Source organism: Sciurus carolinensis, chromosome 1 (assembly GCF_902686445.1).
Source record: "Sciurus carolinensis chromosome 1, mSciCar1.2, whole genome shotgun sequence".
Taxonomy (NCBI): domain Eukaryota; kingdom Metazoa; phylum Chordata; class Mammalia; order Rodentia; family Sciuridae; genus Sciurus; species Sciurus carolinensis.
This window is the reverse complement of record NC_062213.1, coordinates 166,818,347-166,831,972: the sequence shown is the minus strand read 5'-3', so window position 1 is coordinate 166,831,972 and position 13,626 is coordinate 166,818,347. Positions and strand designations below refer to the sequence as shown.

Sequence of the window (13,626 nt, the reverse complement as noted above, 5' to 3'; positions counted from 1 at the left end):
AGAGCTTGCTTGTCCTTTATCTAAGATGCCATATTTTAAAATATAAAATTAAAATAGGAGTTAGAGCAGAGACAAATCTAGACTTCTTTCAACAGATGCAAAGCTACCAGTAAAATTCCTAAAAAAATCCAGGAAATATACTTTTGCCCTATTATTAAGATGAATATAAATTTCTTTAAAGAGAAAAAGATTTTAAAAACCTCTTTTCACCTTTCTGGAGTATAATGAGCTTCAGAATGGCACCTTTTTCTTATTCTTGGGCAACTGGAGAGAAATGCAAAGTAGAGCTGTAATCAGAGACACAGGAAAATCAAGGCAAACCCCAGGCTGGGGCATCTACCTTTTATCACCACAAAGAGAAATTTCAAAGAAAGGGCAGTGGAAAATGCACGTTTTAGCTAGGCATGAACCATAATTACCTTCTTAAACAGGGTTTAACCTACAATAATAACAAGCTTTTCAGTTTAGGTGTTAGTTGCCGCCTCCACTTTGGGTCAGAAAAAAAACCTTAGGATGCCACAAATTTCTATCAAAAAGAATTTGAATAATTTAGTGTCCCTGGGTAAACAGTGATGTTTGTGCCAGTTTTTTCCCCCAAATTTGTGTTGCTTTGTATAACTGAATTCATGATATTCAAGATATTCTTTTGGGGTCGGGGGTACCAGGGATTGAATGCAGGAGCTCTTCACGTCCCCAGCGAATGCCCCCCACCCTGCCCTTTTTAAAAATTCTGAGACAGGGTCTCACTAGGTTGCTTACACAGTTGCTGAATTGCAGAGGGTGGCTTTGAACCTGTAATCCTCCTGCCTCAGCCTCCGAAGGTACTGGGATTCCACCGCAACCCAGTATTTCAAAACCCGGTACTTCTAAGTATGCTTTCCTTTGGAAGGCATCAACAATAGCAATACACCATCTTTCAGAAATGCATTCCTATACCTACAACTTAAGGGCACACCCCTGAACAACCATCAGGACACACTGAACGCCTGAGATTATTCTGGAAGCATCACTGTTGACTGGCTTCTCCGCAGGAGAAAGAAATGAAATAAAGCAGAAGCAGCAGCTTTGAAGAACAGAAGAAATTTGCCTCTTCCAGTGCTTTTCTACCGAAATGGGTTTACTGAGAGTTAAATGTAAATAGTTTAAATTTTTTAATTCTTCAGTTTTAAAATATGGATCGTTGACTATTGCTCTGCCTTTTTTTTTTTTTTTTCAGAAGACCCTCCGTCTATGAGGTGGCGGGAATAAAAAGTTTGAAAAATTAAGTGCCTAAGACTTCAGATAACTCAGGTGACATACATGCAATAGCAGTCCATTTAGAATTTACTCAGCCCAGTCTCTTGCACCTAATTATCCAAGACAGAAATGCTCCAAATTTTGCACCCAAAAAAGGGAGGGAAAATACAAGAGTCTTGCTGCAGTTCCGGGACATGCTGGGAGCTCTTTTGTTACAAGTGTATCCAATGTCTCCAGCACCAGAGACTTGTGGGGCGCAGCTCATCCCTGCTCCACTCGCTCTGCAGCTTCCAGAGGTGGCGGTTGTGTTATGAAGGCAGACCTTGCCAAGCTGGCGGACAAGATGCTACGCACCCCCAAATGCTCAAGGTGCCGGAACCATGGTTTCCTGGTGCCGGTCAAGGGCCATGCGGGCAAGTGCCGTTGGAAGCAGTGCACCTGTGAGAAGTGCTACCTGATCACCGAGCGCCAGAAGATCATGGCCGCGCAGAAGGTGCTCAAGAAGCAGGCCTCCGAGGAGGAGCAGGAGGCGGTCCTGTGCCCGCAGGGGCCTCAGCGGGCTCCCGGGGCCGCGGCCGCCGCCTCGGGCTCCGGGCTTCGCCCCCTGCCTCCGCTGGCTGTTTCGGGAGGCGCCGGGCTGGGCCCCGATGGCCGCGCGGCCGCCTGCTTCCCTGAGAGGCCTCCACGAGGCCCGAGCCCCGGCCCGAGCGCCTTCCAGCCGGTGCTGGGCGGCCGCGGCCACGGCCACGTGGGGCTGCCCACCTGTGCGGCTCCCCAGCTCGGGGCTGAGGCCGCCGGCAGGGCGTGCCCCGGCCGCCCTGAGCTGCGTCGGCCGCTGAGGCCCGTGCCCAGCCCGCCGTTCACCGACTTCGGTAAGATTCCCAGGCCCCGCGCGGCCTTGCCCTGCCGTGGTTCCTCTCGGGCCTGTGGCCTTACCGCTTCTGAGTTGGCGGCCTAGGCCCGTGCCTGAGTAAGGGTTCGGGTGGGGAAAATGCTTTCCAGAGCTAACACTGCTTTAGGAAACCCTTCTCTGAACAGGAATTCGGGTGGGATGCCTCTGTATTAAAAGGAAAAAGGAGATGGGAAGGAATGGATTGACCGAGGGACTTTTTAAAAACATTTAGCCGCAGGTTTTGCCTTTTCACTCTGCAAGGGGAAAATGGCGCCTAGCGGCCTTAGCTGTGGCGTCTCTGGGGCACTTGCTAGGGGTCCCGTCCTACTGCGCTTGCGCGCCTCTTCCCTGCAGCCCAGAGGACTTGCACAGGGATGGGTACAGCTCACGTGGTGATTCTTCCCGCCATTTTTCTTGGTTGGAGGCTCCTCCTCCAGAATTTAAAACCCGTGGGTGAATTGGCTCAACTGTGCATGCGCCTGCGCACCTTCCTCCTCTCCACAGTCTGGAGGCTCTTTGCAGTGTTCCTTTCATCTGTTCCCGCCCTTTCCCAGAGTGTAGTCTGGCTATAAGACTACGGTACTCTGCACAAGAGAACAGTTGATAACCTGAGATGTTACTTCTGTTTTCTACCCTCACCTTGTGCATAATTTTATTAGTCTCTTGTGCTACTTTCAATATTAAAGTATAATTTCAAGCCAAATTTTGAGACTTTTAGAAAACGACTTTTTGGGGGTCTAGACATGGGCTTTCTTGGTACTTTGGCTATAGCAGTGTAGAAAGGGCATGGGTCTGAATCAGGAGGATGGGAAGCCTGTAATCTTGAACAAGTTCCTTTCTTCAGTGACAGTTTTTTCCCCTCTATATGCTAAGGAATTGGTCTGGATACTCACTAGAGATCATTTGTGCCTTCTGGCACTTTCTTTCCTTCACTTCTCTGATTCAGTATAGGGGATTGAACCAGGGGTGCTCTACCACTGAGCTACATCCCCAGTTCCTTTTAACTTTTTTATTTTGAGACAGAGTCTGGCTAAGTTTCTGTGACTTCTCAAACTCATGATCTTCCTTTCTTAGCCTCCCGAGTCACTGGGATTACAGGCTTGTGCCACCTGTGGCCCTTGCAATTTCTAAGGAAACAAGTCTCAAGGAACTAGATAGCTAATGGAGAAGGTGGACCTGAAACAACAATCCTAGGAGAAGGTGACCTTTCCAAGGACATAGGATGCCTTATTTTGACCCATCTCTCCACAAACAAAAACTGAATACTTACAATGTACCCCCTGCCAACACTAGTGGTGTGAACAGGTGGGGTGAACGAGGTCACATTTCTTTCCCCTTAGGGATCCTGTCCTTGTGGGAGGGACAATATTGATGGAGAGACAATATTGATCAAAGAATCACACAAACCAATATAGAGAGCTCTAATAATTGATGATTTAGCTGTGGCCTGAAGGAAGAGCTGAATATATATGCTCCTCAACTTTTGATGGGTCACATCCCGGTGACACCACGGTAAACTGAAGATATCCTACATTAAAATGTATTTACTATGCATAACCTATGAAACATCCTAGCTTAGCAAGGCAGACCACTGCAGAGTGTTGGCTGTTTCCCCTGGTGATCCCTTGGCTGACTGGGAGCTGTGACTCACTGCTGCTGCCCAGCATCTCAAAAGGATATCTTACTGCTTATCACTGGTTCAGGAAAAGATCAAAACTGGATGTATCGTTTCTACTCAATGCATATTGCATTTGCACCAGTGCAAAGCCAAAAAACAGTTGTCTAACCATGGTAAGTCAGGGACTGTACTGAGGACTTAAGGATGCAAATTGAAGTCAGGAGAAAAAGTCAAGGGAAGAGCATCTGCAAAAGCTTGAGATGGATGGAGGCGCAGTGGTTGAAGGTTTAAAGAGCAGTGAGATCAAAGCATGAAGAATGTGAGTTCTTTGAAGAGATATGAATGTTTATTACACTGTTATCCTTGAACAGTAATATGGTGCTCCTTTTTTGGGGTGTGTTTCTAACACTTCCTTTGTTTATTGCCTTCTTCAGGGCGCCCTTTGAGCATCAACTCGGATTGTGTGGTAGGGGCTGAGTACCTGGAGAGAGAGCCTTCCAAGCTGTACCCTGGTTGCTCCACCATGCACTCCTATCGCCCATTCCCACTTGGCTACCAGGATGCATCCCCGGCACCAGGGATCCCCCCACAGCGGGGCTTCAGGCATGTCTCCTGCAGCCACTACCATGGAGGTGGCTTGGTGAGTCCCAGCCCTGATTCCATTCCAGGTTCCTCCTTACCCCAGCTGCTCTTGCTGCCTTTGTGGCTCCTCAGTTCCAAGAAGCCAATGGTGTGCCTCCACTGGGAGGTCTGTATCGCTGGACATGGGGCAGTGGCATGTGCTTTTCAGAGCGAGGAAGAGCAGGGGTGATTGCTTGCCTTGACTCATGGCATGCAGATGCTATAGGGGCCTTCATTCTTCTGAACATCAGAGAAGAAATACCCGTTTCCTAAGGCTACAAAGGTAATGGCAAAGCCAGTACCAGATATAGGTCCCCTGCTCATGGGCATAGCATATTTGAGACTTCAGAGAGCTTTCAGAAAGAGGTGACATTTGAGGCGAGTCGTGAAAAATTCCCCCAAGCACCTGTTGCCTTAGGAAACTTGTAGAAAGAATGAATGAAATTCAGTCCTTTTCTAAGATTGATTACTAACTGGTGCCCTCCTTAAGCTTGACATTTTGATTACAGGCTGTATAGGAAGACAGGTCACCCATTATGTGGAATAAGAGGCAGGAGCAACCAAGTGTGTGGCCTTGCTTACCACTCTGCAGATGAGACTAAAAACCCTCTCCATTATGGCAGCCTCTAAGAGTCATTAGGACTGCAGAACAGGGGAGGCTGGGTGACCAGCCTCTGCCTTTGGCTCCATAAAGCTGGACCTGTGGACCAGCTTAGGACAAACACAGAGCAAGTTCATGGAAATAGATAAGGACCACCATCGCCTTAACCTCCCAGCTCAGAGCTTAAAGCCTAATAAACATGGACCATAGATATCTGAAGAGGTTTTATTTTTTTTTTTTTTTTTGAAGTAGAGAGTCGAAAGGAGTGGGGATCTCTTTGTTTACTGTGGAAAGGAATGAAGAAGAAAGACAAAAACTTGGTATTTACATAATGGAAGTCATTAGCCACAGAGTGTAGGACAAGGTCCATAGGACCCAGCTGTGACCAGCTAGGTCAGGCACATGGTCCTCACTCCTGCTTCAGTCCAGCAGCGTCTCTTCTGTTTTAGATACTGTACATTTTTACTTACAAATCATTTTCCATTGATTCAATGAAAAATGTGTGACAACCACTGGTCTTGATAATTTCCAGGGTGCCTACTGACCCTATGTGAACCTTCTGAGTAGGTGTTTTTACCTCTTTGTAGAGTCAGGGGAAAGGGTTCAGAAACGTTAAGTTTTGTTCAAGTTCACAGGACTGGTGAATGAGGCACTGTGCCTCGGATGATGTAGCAGGTTGGTGATTCACCCAGGACACCTGCCACGGTTGCCCTGACTCTGGAGCCCAGGTGCCTTCTGCTGCCCAAGTGTCTCTCCCACAGGCGGGAGCAGACCTGACCCTTGACTCTCACACCACTGTTGGCTGCCCAACCTGAGAGATGTGGGTGCTGCCTCTGGCCACCCCATTGTAGCCCAGAGAGAGCAGGGTATCTCCAGTCTTCACACAAAGAGGGGCTGTGGCCAAGCAGAGCTGTGCCGTCTGCTCATGCAGAAGCCTGGAGTCCAGGACAGGACTCTGATTGACAGGTCTGCCAGACGGCTTTTGTTAGGAGTGTGATCTCAGTCAGTTTATCTGGTTGGAGCTGCCACCACAAGCCCCAGGCAGGAGCTGTGATCCAGGGAGAGACTTGGCTAAGCAGCTTGGAATTAAAGCACTAATAATCCCCCTCCCGCCCTTCACGTCTGGAGAGGGTCAGGCATTTATTTGGGAGGCTGTTTCAAATCCAAGAGTCTGGATTACTTTGACTTACTGCCCTCTGTGCAGGCTTGAGACACTCCCCCAGGGACATTGTTCTCCCTGTCCCTGCCCACCTGCTGTTTCTGTGCTTCTAGTCTCCTAGAGAGACTTCTAGAGAGCACAGGATCTGAGTTGGACAGCCCTTTACTAGCCTTACTCCCTGGAGAGGTTTCCTTACCTCTTAGCACCTCGCTTGGTTCTTTGACTGTCATAGGGTGGTGGGAGTATTTGTCCCATGAATGGGTTAAATAAAGTATGCCTCGCACAGGGGTCTGGCACATAGTAGGTGCTTTACAGTAGGGACTTTATTTCCTTCCTTGTGGTCAAATGAAGTCAGGAAATTTTGGATTAATGTAAGGAGATTCTCTTTTTTCTTTCTTTCTTTTCTTTTCTTTTTTTTTTTTTTTTTTTTTTTTTTTTTGGTACCAGGGATTGAACCCTGGAGTCCTGGGGGTATTTAATCACTGAGCCACATCCTCAGTCCTTTTTTTTTTTTTTTTTTTTAAGAGGGGTGGTTACCAGGGATTGATCTCAGGGGCACTCGACCACTGAGCCACATCCCCAACCCTGTTTTGTATTTTATTTAGAGGCGGGGTCTCACTGAGTTGCTTAGCACCTTGCTTTCACTGAGGCTGGCTTTGAACTCGCCATCCTCCTACCTCAGCTTACCAAGCTGCTGGGGTTATAGGCATGTGTCACCGTGCTGGGTCCCCAGTCCTTTCTTTCTTTCTTTTTTTTTTTTTTTTTTTCAAGAAGGGATCTTGCTAACTTTCTGAGAGTCTCATTAAGTTGCTGAGGTTGACCTTGAACTTGTAATCCTCCTGCCTTAGCCTCCCAAGTTGCTAGAATTAACAGGCATGTGCCATCATGTTCAGCAATTTAAGGAGATTCTTGCGACTACCCAGAGCCTTAAATACACACACATGTGGCCCTTCCATGTGAAGAGCCTTAGGTGGGGTTTCTTAAACTTGTCTAAGAAAAGTACCTTATAGGACTCAGGGTCCTTGAATCACAGCTCAGGATGTACTACTCTGAAGTCTGCATTGAGAAGAAAACATTAACGACTGCCTTTAGAATGCATTACATTTCCTTCCTGCACTGCTCTCTAGGGAGCTGTGTATCACCCCTCCACATTCTCTCATTGAGCCTAGGTGCTGTGGGTAGGCTCAGCTTGACTGAAAAAGGAGCAGAAGCATGGCAAGGTTGTTCATTGCAGCTCCTTACCTGAGATCCCCCAGGTTCCCTTGCCTCAGGAACAGCTGGGCTACACCCAAGTTGCTGAAAAATCTTCCCTCAAAGACCCCCCCTGACACTTAGGCGAAAGCCATTACCTGTGTCAGGCAAGGGAACCTTCAGACCTTTCTATAGCACCATGGTCAGCTGAGTGGCCTGTGGTTTCACAGACTTGGGATCCAGTTCTTTTGCCACTGTCCAACTCTGGCCCTGGCCCTGTAGCATCCTCTCATTGAACCTGTTTTTCATTGTTATGACCAGAATGGTAACAGGGTGTATGGGATCTAAGTGTGATCCTCCTGGCACATACAGAAGGACTCAGTCATTGCTGTGCTCAGCTGGTGCCCAGGCTTATCTGAGATGTGCCTGCATTTCTTCTTGCCTTCAATCACGAGGAAGGTGTTTGCTGAGCACCTGTTCCAAGTGCCCTGCACTGAGTGTCTTGGATCACAGAGGTATGTCTACCCATGGGAACCCCTCCTGTGCGTGTGTGACCGCCCCTCCTGGCTAACCACCTCCCTCTCTGCCTCTGCTGTGTGGGCCATGCAGGTGTCGGAACCAGTGGCAGACTTCCAGCCAAGCTACTACCTGCCCCCGCCGCCACCACCTCCACCGCAGCCGCAGTTCCTCCCACCAGGCTTCCTCTCTGCCCTGCACTTCCTTCCACCCCCGCCACCGCCGCCGCCACCACCAGCTTTCTCACTCACCCTCCTTTCTGATACGGACAAGGAGAGCACTGGTGAGTGAGCACTAGTCTTCCTGCTTCTAGGAGAGCCAGGAAAACTGGAGGCAGGGAGAAGAGGAAACCATGTGAAGTGGGTGTGGGGAGATGTGACATGGGGCACAGGATTTAAACTTTGCTGGGCCCTGAGATAAGCTCTTTCCCATGCTCCTTCTCCAACCTCCACAGCATGTATCTAAGGGAGGTGGAAATGGGAAACTGAGGTTCTTGTGGCAGAGCGGGATCTGGACAGGGCTCTTTCTGGCTCCAAGTCCAGTGCCAATTCTTCACCTTATCAGCATCATGGGCAGGGTGCAGAGGATGTGTGCCCATGATAGGTTCAGCAAGCCAGAGGAGCTGGGCCTCTTGGTTGGGGTAGGACCTGTGCAGGCACAGCAGAGACTGAACCTGGAGTGCAGCAAGAGCCACTGTCTGGAGACCCAGACAGGAGCTAAAAAGCAGCAGCTCTGTTAACGACTGTGCAGGGAGACCTGGTTGCTTGGTCCTTCTCACTGTAACATGGTCCCTCGCAGGGTTACTGGGAGGATCCATTGAACGTTTGGATTCGAAAATGCTTGGGATTTCTTTTGAGAGCCCTTGACCCTTTAATGGTTCTAGGACTTCCTTTCAATTTCCCCTGAGCTTCCTATAGTTTGAAAAGACTGGCAAACTCAAGGTCTTAAAATGACTGTCAAAACCGTCTTGCAACCTGGGTGAGTCTGGCACTATTCTCTCCACGTCACTGAAAAGGAAACAGGCCCGTTGCCTGCTATGTGTGTGCACGATGCCTAGACACAGGAGCTGGGATAGAGTGGCCTGAAGCTTGATGGCCAGTGCAGGCGACAAGGGCCAGAGTCCTGGCTGCAGCATTTATCAGCTGTCTGACCTTGGGCCAGTGTGTTTGTTCCCTGGTGTCTCAGTTTCTGCATTTGCAAGAGGGACTAGTAATGGTCTCTACTTTACAAGGTCATTCTGCGGCTAGAGCAGAACCTGAAGCCACGATGGCATTAGTGACAGTTAGCTATCACTGTCTCATCTAGTCTCCATGCTGCCATTGCAAAGTTGGTTTCTTACTTTACAGAAGGGCCGGCTGAGGTTACGACGCGCTGTTGAAGAACCTTGCGTAACCATCCAGCTTGTGAGGGGTGGAGCTGGAGCTGGAACTGGACTGTACCATGGCCAGGGTTAACGTGCTGGTCTCCCTCCTAGCAAATCAAGGGCAGACTCGCTCTCCCTAGGGCTGAGAACAGCGAGAAAACCTGCTTCTGAGAACAGGCAATTCTACCCTCTTTTCTAAATCTGGTTGCTTTTTTTGTCCTTCACAGATGACCAGGATGCAGAGTTGCCTTGTGAGCCCAGTCAGCCCTCATCTCAGGAGCAGTCTGACTAAGCCCCAGGCCACCCTCCAGACCAGCAGGGGGTGTCAGGGGTGTGCCAGCAATGATTTTCTTGTCTGTGTTCAGTGTTAGGTAGGGAGGAAGGGTATCAGTAGGCGAGGTGCCACCACTGTACAGTGGCAGCTAACTTTCATTTTAAGACAGGAGGAAGGAGAGTGATTTCTAGGGTTCTCTTGATCCTGAGCTGTGGGGTTGGAGAGGGGCGTGGAGGAAGTTATTGCCAGGAGAGGGTCAGGGCTCTGAGGAGTAGGGGCTGGGGAAGCTCGTGTTTAGGAATGAATTTAACCGTCCTGGGTTGTATTGTTTTTGGTCTCATCCCCAGAGGCGGCCTTTGATTTCCTCAGGCCCCACTCAGGACAGAAGGTGCCATCTATTTCAGCCTTCTGTCATCTTTGCCTGGTCTCCAGGACTGGGGCACTGCAGACATCAGGCATCCAGTCATCCAGGTGACTGATGTGAGCAGCCAGGGCCGGGGCGTTGACAGCGGGTTCTGCAGCGTCCCACCTTTGCCTGGCTGCTGCCCCTGGATCCTTCTCCAGGGGTTTTGCTTGTGACTTTACTTCTCCTCCATAGAGTTTAAGCCTTTATAGGCATCATTTCTGTTTTTTTTTTTAAAAAAAAAAATCTGTTAAAGTTTCGCTACTGGATTTTTTATTGTAGACAGCTTACAGCACTCACGGAGTTTTCGGAAGAGTGGTGCAGCCGAATCATCTAGAGCACCAGCAGTTTCTTCTCTGGGGACAGTTGGCTGTTGAAATAAAATAAGCAGTGGAAATCCCTGTGGAAGGTTTTTTCTCTCCTTACTCCTCATGGGAGACTGTGTTAGGCAGAATCCTGGGCAGGAGGTGCATGTCCTGTTCATGGCCTGTCACTGGCTTCGGCGAGTGTCTCCGCAGTCTGCCTCCCCCTTTCTTCACCTTAGTTACCAGGGGGGAAAGTGGGCACGTTGGTATTTTCCTACCTTATTATCACTACTATGATTTTAAGCAGTTGAAGACCTTTTAAGGAAATCTGATACAAACACACCAAAAGTAAAGATTCTAGATCTTTTCATGGTCCCTACAGAGGGACATGGTCTTAAAAAACAACTTAATCTTCTACTTTTTCCTAGGCTCTTTCCTCAGTTTCATTTGTTTCTTTATTTAGAAAACATTCTTTGCTCAACTGGCTTCAGGACCTGGCAGTTTCTAGTTCTGCCTATGAGAAACATGGTATCTAGTGGGAAAGACAGACATTCTGAGGGCATCACTACAAAATGGCAAGGTGGAGGGGCAATGGGCATGGTCAGAGAAAGCCTTCTGGCAGAGTTATGGTCTTAACCACATCTTTAAAGGGCAAGAATGTGGTGAAGAGGAAAGATGGGTACTCCCAGCAGGGTGCAGAAGGAAGGAGCTGGAACCAAGCATTCCAGGGTGAGGGGCAGGAAAGTGCTGGCATGTAGAACAGGCTGATGACCTTGATGTCATTTGTGGGCAGGGGTGTCCAAGCATCCTTCCAGCTCCTAAAGAGGGTTCTGAGAAGCAGTACTCTTAAGTGTTCTGTCAACATCAATGCAGTGGTGGGGTGCAGGGCCATTGTGTTGGGAGGCACTGGGGCAGGTACCATCATGGGAATTCTTCAGACAGTGCTTTTACAGACAAAGTGCTTTCAGCTGGGCAAAGGCAGGCCTGTGAATCCCTTAGGTTGGCACAGGCTTCAGCCTGGCCTGATGGTACAGTGATACTGGATAGCCTGACTTGGGGGCTGAAGCTCTGCTTGCCCAATGCTGGTCATGCCCCTAGCCAAGGTGTTACAGGACCCTGGGAGGGTGGGAGAAGACCTGCCTTTTGGTTCTATGTGGTCTCACTGTCCTAACTGAACCCCAGACCTGTCAGTATAGCAAGGTGGCTATAATAGATAGCAAGGGACTGTGCAGTGAGACCCTACTTTTTAATTACACTGTTTGCTTAGGTTCCACATTTTTCATCGAGGCTTATTCATCGATAAGCTGTTTTCCCATTTATGACCAACACAGAGAAGTCTGAGACAGTCGTTGACCATGTGGACTGTACAGTTCCAGACCAGCGCAATGTTTAGGAGGGGCTTGGGAAGGAAGGCTTTGACCATCTGAGAAGAATGCTGTCGCAGAGGCCCTCCCAAGGACTCCAGGAAGGAGAGGCTTCTCAGTTCTATAGGTCTGATCTGAGGAACCTCCAGAGATGGCTCAGCATCTTTCCTGGAGCCTTGGGTACCTACTGGGGTGAAAAGACTGGGGTAGCAGCCTGCTCTATACTGGTTTCAGGATAGGAGGCCTGCCTTCCCTGGGTATGAGCACCCCAGCTGTGCGGTCCTGCTCCAGTAGGTTCACCATGGTTACCCCCTGGCTGTGTCAATAGGTCTCTGTACTCAAGCCTTTCCGGGCAATCCAACCCGTGCTCCCAGAATGCCCTGCTCTAGCAGCAAAAGCACAAGCATTGGAAGACCAGATGTGTTCAGCTTGCCGTCCTACTCTCAAGTCTTCCCGTGGTTCCCTGCTGATCTTAGAATAAGGACCAAACATCCTCAAGGGAACTTAGCTGCCTACTTCCCAGGTCCTCCCTCACTGGCTGGCCCAACCTAGGTGCTGGAGAGTAGTCAGCCAGGTTCAGGCAGAAAAGAATAGGAAGTAGATGAACCAGCGTCCAGCGTCCAGTGGTATACTGCTCATCCCAAACAGCTTTACCTCCAAGCCAAAAGAATATTTTGGAACGTAACCGACTCGCTTGCCCCAACGCTGGATGCACTGGCCGGGTGCCGCCAGGAGAGGGCGCAGTGGCTGCGGCGGCTGGGGGTGTGGCCTGTTGCCTAGCGACGCCTCCCATAGATTTGCTGTGGCTACCTCGCGGCAGGAGAGCGAGGTTGTTGAAGCGCTCCAAGGAGAATTGGGGATTCTCTGGGAAATAAAAACGAGAAGCCTCTAAGATGTGCTATGTGATCGCCAACTCCTCAGCAAATCGACTTTGCGCAGCCCTTGCTGTGAAATCGATGCCCTCCTTTGTCTTCTGACACCACCCTCCATGGCATAGTTCCTGCTTTCTTTCCTTTCTGCCTTTTGAGCAAGGGGAGTCTTCTGCCTAGATTGCTTCCAGCTTCACTTGGTTATCTGTTATCCTCACGGACTTATTCCGGAGTTCCCTTCTCCAGGAATCCAGTCCTGAACCCCTCAGGCTGGATTAAGAGACTCTGTACGGCCTGCGCAGCCTTCTGCTGCCCTCTATCACTAAGTAGGTGTCCCTCTCCAAGGCAGTGTGAGCTTCCTGGAGGCAGTGGCAGGGCCACTTGTCCCGGCGTCCCAGGTATATGTAGGGCTTGATGTTGGTTAGGCCAGTAGTCGGGGAGTGCCCATTAAAATTGAACAGCATCAGTGGACTCTGAGATGCAGGGTTGAGTCATTCTGCCTTTGGCTATCCACTGCGGCATCCTTTTCCTTACATTTTTGTTCTGTAAGCTGGGAGCTTAAACAGGGATCAGAGGAACTATAGGCCCTCATGGAAACATGTCAAGCACTGTACTCCCCTCCTTTAACCCCCATCACAACAGTTATCATCCCTAGTTTAAGGAAAGTGAAGCATAGAGAGGGAGCAGATTTGCCTAAAGTCACAGTTTGTGTCAGAGCCCTAGGCGGAAGTGTGGCTGAGAGTGGGTAGAAGGCAACATTCATCCCTGGGTGCTAGTAATGGTGTTTTCAACATCTGTTTTGTTCTGGGTTTCCATCCTGAGATTTTTTGAGCACAGAACAGTTGAATGAATGACCCCTAGTTTCTGGGTGCATTCTAGCCATTGGGAATGCAATGTGAGGACATTTGCCTCCATGTACCATGCACATTTCATTAGCACACAGGACTCCTGAAAGAATTCTGAAGTTGGTATCATGGGGTGTCAGTGTGGAAAGAGCCCTTGGGTCCCAGACATAACCTCCCACTGGGTCAGGCGTCAGCGTCTCCTGTTGCCTGCTCTCCCCCTATGACCTGCCTGGGGTTCACCGTGAGTCCCATTGCATGTGCTAAGATTGGCAAAACACCTGTTCTTGTGGCCAGGGCAGAACAAGGGGAGAAAGTGTCTTCTAAGGCAGTACCTCTTGGTTGTGGTCCCCTGAACTCCAATGAAGAAAA

At 49.4% G+C, this 13,626-nt stretch overlaps 1 protein-coding gene across 1 annotated transcript; it reads left to right on the top strand.

The window, feature by feature from the left end:
- Window positions 1-1,573: 1,573 nt before the first annotated feature.
- Dmrtb1 (DMRT like family B with proline rich C-terminal 1) lies at window positions 1,574-9,489 on the top strand. Its single transcript, XM_047539674.1, has 4 exons — window positions 1,574-2,108; window positions 4,181-4,386; window positions 7,928-8,117; window positions 9,425-9,489. Exons 1-4 carry the CDS (start codon window positions 1,580-1,582, stop codon window positions 9,487-9,489), a joined length of 990 nt encoding a protein of 329 aa, XP_047395630.1. The 5' UTR covers window positions 1,574-1,579.
- Window positions 9,490-13,626: the final 4,137 nt, after the last annotated feature.

Coding starts and splice junctions, on each gene's coding strand:
- Dmrtb1 (XM_047539674.1), top strand. CDS start 1,580: ATGCTACGCACCCCCAAATGCTCAAGGTGCCGGAACCATGGTTTCCTG. Junction 2,109..4,180: donor CCCGCCGTTCACCGACTTCG/GTAAGATTCCCA, acceptor TGCCTTCTTCAG/GGCGCCCTTTGAGCATCAAC. Junction 4,387..7,927: donor ACTACCATGGAGGTGGCTTG/GTGAGTCCCAGC, acceptor TGGGCCATGCAG/GTGTCGGAACCAGTGGCAGA.